General features: G+C 47.4%; 1 protein-coding gene across 3 annotated transcripts in view; it reads left to right on the plus strand.

Moving 5' to 3' along the window:
• Window positions 1–698: 698 nt before the first annotated feature.
• LOC143485878 (dedicator of cytokinesis protein 9) overlaps window positions 699–4,585 on the plus strand; it is a 26,268-nt gene continuing 22,381 nt past the window's right edge. For all 3 annotated transcript variants that reach the window (XR_013123068.1, XR_013123069.1, XM_076985544.1), the window contains exons 1-10: window positions 699–891; window positions 1,345–1,397; window positions 1,604–1,678; window positions 1,822–1,962; window positions 2,072–2,275; window positions 2,657–2,779; window positions 2,991–3,073; window positions 3,562–3,684; window positions 4,210–4,289; window positions 4,443–4,585. The exon at window positions 4,443–4,585 is cut by the window's right edge and continues 45 nt beyond it. Coding sequence is in view for 1 of the 3 variants with exons in the window: in XM_076985544.1 (XP_076841659.1) it covers window positions 753–891; window positions 1,345–1,397; window positions 1,604–1,678; window positions 1,822–1,962; window positions 2,072–2,275; window positions 2,657–2,779; window positions 2,991–3,073; window positions 3,562–3,684; window positions 4,210–4,289; window positions 4,443–4,585 (1,164 nt within the window). In the remaining 2 variants the exon portion in view is untranslated. The remainder of the gene's footprint in view (window positions 892–1,344; window positions 1,398–1,603; window positions 1,679–1,821; window positions 1,963–2,071; window positions 2,276–2,656; window positions 2,780–2,990; window positions 3,074–3,561; window positions 3,685–4,209; window positions 4,290–4,442) is intronic.

Here is a 4,585-nt window from a genome sequence, read left to right on the forward strand (position 1 = left end):
CCTTGAATAGCATACAGCCCCACCCCACTCAGCAGGGGTCTTGGCAGGACATTGTGTGTTTGTCCTCCATATGGAAAACCTTTCACCTGCTCGTGCTTTTCACCTACTCTCTACTGTCTCCCTATGTCTCAGAGCTGTCTCCTTCTGTCTCACAGGGCAAATCCACTGACATACCAAATCAATTCACTGATTCTCAAGGTGGGCGTAGTCTCTCCTCAGCTGCCTATTCATTTGGGCACGAGTGTTCACACATGTGTGAATGTGTGAGGATTTGCATGAACTTTACATTCATGCAGTGTGGCATGAATAGAATCGTTAACATACAGCTACTCATTGATGTATTGCACGAGTTTGTGTACATGGTTTGCAAGTAAAATAGAAACTGGGTTTTGAAGCAGGACACACTGTATCTAGTGTTCACACTGCAAATGTCACACATGTGAATTCACTTCGGAATAAATCTTCCCTCATGCTCTGATCTCTGGTTTGCCATTTTGGAAAAGGCCACTGACTCCAACCAAGACTTCAAACCCAGTACAAAAACAACAGCTCTCTCCAGACACCCTTTGCGATGTTAACTTTTAAGAACCTCTGAACTTCTACGAACTAAAGATTTGAATTAAGATTTATCACTTCAGAAAGACATAATTCTTTGACACTCTCTCGTTTTCTCTCCCTCCCTCCCTCCCTCCGTCCCTCTTTGTCTCTCTCTGTAGAATAATAAAGTTCGCAGGTTTGCGTTCGAGCTGAAGATGCAGGATAAGAGTGCGTATCTGCTGGCTGCCGACTCTGAAAGTGAGATGGAGGAGTGGATCAGCACACTCAACAAAATCCTCCACAGCAGCTTTGAGATCGCCATGCAGGAGAAGAGGAATGGAGACCTACATGATGGTGTGTGTGTGTGTGTGTGTGTGTGTGTGTGTGTGTGTGTGTCCTCATTATGAGACCACCCAGAAAACTACATCTCCTGACATTACAGTTCTCTTGGGAAAATAAAATTAACACACACACACACACACACACACACACACACACACACACACACACTTGTCCAGCTCCCCTATTCATCTGTTCTCCAGGGTATCTTGGTTTGGTGAAACATTCCAGGCCTCCTGTTCTTCTCTGGGTTCTGTGTATCTCTGCTCAGCGATGTGTGTGTGTGTGTGTGTGTGTGTGTGTGTGTGTGTGTGTGTGTGTGTGTGTGTGTGTGTGTGTGTGTGTGTGTGTGGTTTGTTTCCTGTACTCCTGCTTGATGGAGTTGATCTGTGAGTCACTACTGTTTCCTCTGTGTGATCTCAATAGACACCAGGTTCATTAGAGCTCTTTTTTTTACCCACCCTGTAGATGATGAATCGGGGAAAGCTGACAGCTCTCCTGGAAGTATGGACGCATTTCAGGTGGGTCCTGTCTTCACTACCGAGCAGCACCAGGACCTGGAGATCGGGGCACCTTCCCCACTGCACACATCAGCACTTTGCAGACGTGTGATCTGGAGTTCTGTGATTTTAAATACATTCTCAGTTGTAAATAGTGTCCCTGAATGCTGTGGGGCTGTGAATTCTTATATATAAAATTGTGTGTGTTTATCGCTGTTTACTTTCAGAGTGCCCGAGACATTGAGTCCAAAATACGAAATGAGACACGGCTAAAACTCTTCACGTTGGACCCGGACACTCAGGTACCTGCAGAGCCATTTAAACTCGACGGTGTGTGTAGTGAGGAGCTTGGTAGCTTCAGGCATTCTTCTCTGCCTCTACTAAAGTTTTCTCTAAAATGTGTTCTAAATGAGGGCACCGGCCTTGTGCTGTGTTCTGCGTGCAGAAACTGGACTTCTCTGGCATTGAGCCTGAAGTCAAACCATTGGAGGAGAAGTTTGGCAAACGGATTCTGGTGAAATGCAACGACCTGTCATTCAATCTGCAGTGCTGTGTAGCGGAGAACGAAGAGGGACCTACCACTAACGTACACGGGGCCGTCTTACCTTCACGCACTCGATTGCCATCGGGTTATCAGTACCTAATGGAGTGTGGTTACCATCTGAGCATCTGCGTTTGCTTTCCGTGTGTGACAGGTGGAGCCCTTCTTCGTCTCGCTGTCTCTGTTCGATATCCAGAGTGGCCGGAAGATCTCGGCCGATTTCCACGTAGACCTCAACCACCCGTCGGTGAGGGCCATGGTGCAGGTCTCCGGACCTCAGACCATCAACGGAGCCTCGGACGGGGGACAGCACACGGCTAACGGCCTGGCGGACAGCGTCCTGCAGTACCCACGGCAGGTATGGACACACACACCAACACAGGCACATGTGCGGGCACTGGCGCGCACACATACAGGTGTACACATGCGCGCACACACACGTACACATCCGCCACACACCCATACACACACAACTCAAGCACACACATGCACGCACACTCTCACATGCATACACATGTACGCACACACTAACATGCACAGACATGCTTCTCTGCACACATTCACAAACACACATTAAATGCTGCCAGTTTCTGTGTTAACGGCATTGCGTATGACACCTTTCAACAGCTTATTAGAGAGTTCAGAGGGGCCAATGGAGGCGCTGAATTCCACCACAGGCTATTTGTTACTAACACAGTGGTGTGTGTGTGTGTGTGTGTGTGTGTGTGTGTGTGTTTAGGGAGTGTTTTCTGTGACGTGTCCACACCCTGATATCTTCCTTGTGGCTCGGATTGAGAAGATCCTACAGGGAGGAATAACTCACTGTGCTGAGCCATACATGAAGAACTCCGACTCTTCCAAGGTTATCTCTCTCTCCCCCTTTCTCTCTCTTCCCCCCTTGTATATATATATATAACAAAGTTTTGTGTGTGTATGTGTGTATTACAGTAATGTGATTTAGAGGAGAGGAGATGTAAAACGCATTAGGGTACAGTCTCTGGAAACCTTGGCATCAGCAAATATCTGCTCACACGAACGTCAGAACCTTCTCCTTTTCTGTCCTCCTCTGTCAGACTGCTCAGAAGGTGCTGAAGAATGCTAAATTAGCATGTAGCAGGCTCGGCCAGTACAGGATGGCCTTCGCGTGGGCGGCCAGGTATGAGATCTGACCACTGTCCACAGCTCTCACAAACTCCTCACGCCCGTGTATGTGTTTAACGCTTTAACACACATCGGCCATTCTGAGCGAAGGCAGAAGATCTTCTCAGGTTGCAGTCTGCCTGACTGACCAAATGGAAACATCTTGGACTTGTTTGTCTGTGGCAGAAGGAACAGATAAAGTTTAAAACCCTGGCAACCCAAACCGTGCCTTGTTTTTCATCAGGCTGTTGGAATGACCAGTAAAATAGAGAATGACAGTCTGAGAAGTCGTGCTAAAGGTGGGGGGTGAGATTTGGGCATTTTGAGCCAGCTAAGTGTGTTTCTTTCCGATTGGTCACATCAGATATATGTTCACAGGAAGAGGAGGAGCTTTGTGACTCTGTTATCTTCTGTGTCCTAATGGAAAATACAAAATGACATAATCCTTCACCAGGAAAGATTTGTTCTCCTTGTTCCTCCTGCCTCTGTCTCCTTCTCTCTCAGGCCGTTGTTTAAGGACGCGTCTGGGACGTTGGATAAGTCTGCACGTTTCTCACCAATCTACCGACAGGACAGTAACAAACTCTCCAATGAAGACATGTTCAAACTGCTAGCAGACTTCAGGAAGTTAGTCTCTCTCTCTCTCTCTCTCTCTCTCTCTCTCTCTCTCTCTCTCTCTCTCTCTCTCTCTCTCTCTCTCTCTCTCTCTCTCCATTCTGTCTTGCTATTGGCTGTTCTGTTGCTAGGTGTGGTTTGCTGGGAGCACACCTGCCCAAAATGACAGCTGGAAATGTACATTCCTTAATTAAACGATCGTATTACTTGATTTTTGGTTGAAACATGGTTGGGAAGCATGAGGTTGAAACATTTTTGAATTCTGCCTGTGAAAAGTGATAAAATCAGCATTGTGTTGAGACTCTGAGAATCTTAGAGAATCTCCATATTTGAGATGTTGGAAAGTCTGATGAGTTCTGAGGCCATGTCTTCTAACCTCACACACGTGCCACTGCTGTTTTTTCACTGCTACAAAAAGCGTTATTTGTGACGTGAAGGAATAACACTTTAAAAAGTTTTGTCATCTCTCAGCATCTGCCCAACACTGTGTCTTTCTCTCCCTCCATCTCTGTGTCCTGTGTCCCTCTGACTTGACAGGCCAGAGAAGATGGCCAAGCTGCCCGTGATCTTGGGCAATCTGGACGTGACGATCGACAATGTGGCCCCGGACCCCACTAGTGAGTCCAGCCCTCAAAATGCACTTTACACATCTGCCCTCTAACCAACATTATGCTTCATTCTCACTCATTGGTGTGTGTGTGTGTGTGTGTGTGTGTGTGTGTGTGTGTGTGTGTGTGTGTGTGTGTGTGTGTGTGTGTGTGTGTGTGTAGACTGCATAACCTCCTCATATCTCCCCGTGCGTCCATTTGAGAGTGCGGACAGGAACAGCGTGTTGTTTGAGGTGGAGGAGTTTGTGCCGTGCATAGCCAAATGCTCACAGCCCTCCACCACCTACACCAACCACCTGTACGTC

This window comes from Brachyhypopomus gauderio, unplaced genomic scaffold, assembly GCF_052324685.1.
Source record: "Brachyhypopomus gauderio isolate BG-103 unplaced genomic scaffold, BGAUD_0.2 sc40, whole genome shotgun sequence".
Taxonomy (NCBI): domain Eukaryota; kingdom Metazoa; phylum Chordata; class Actinopteri; order Gymnotiformes; family Hypopomidae; genus Brachyhypopomus; species Brachyhypopomus gauderio.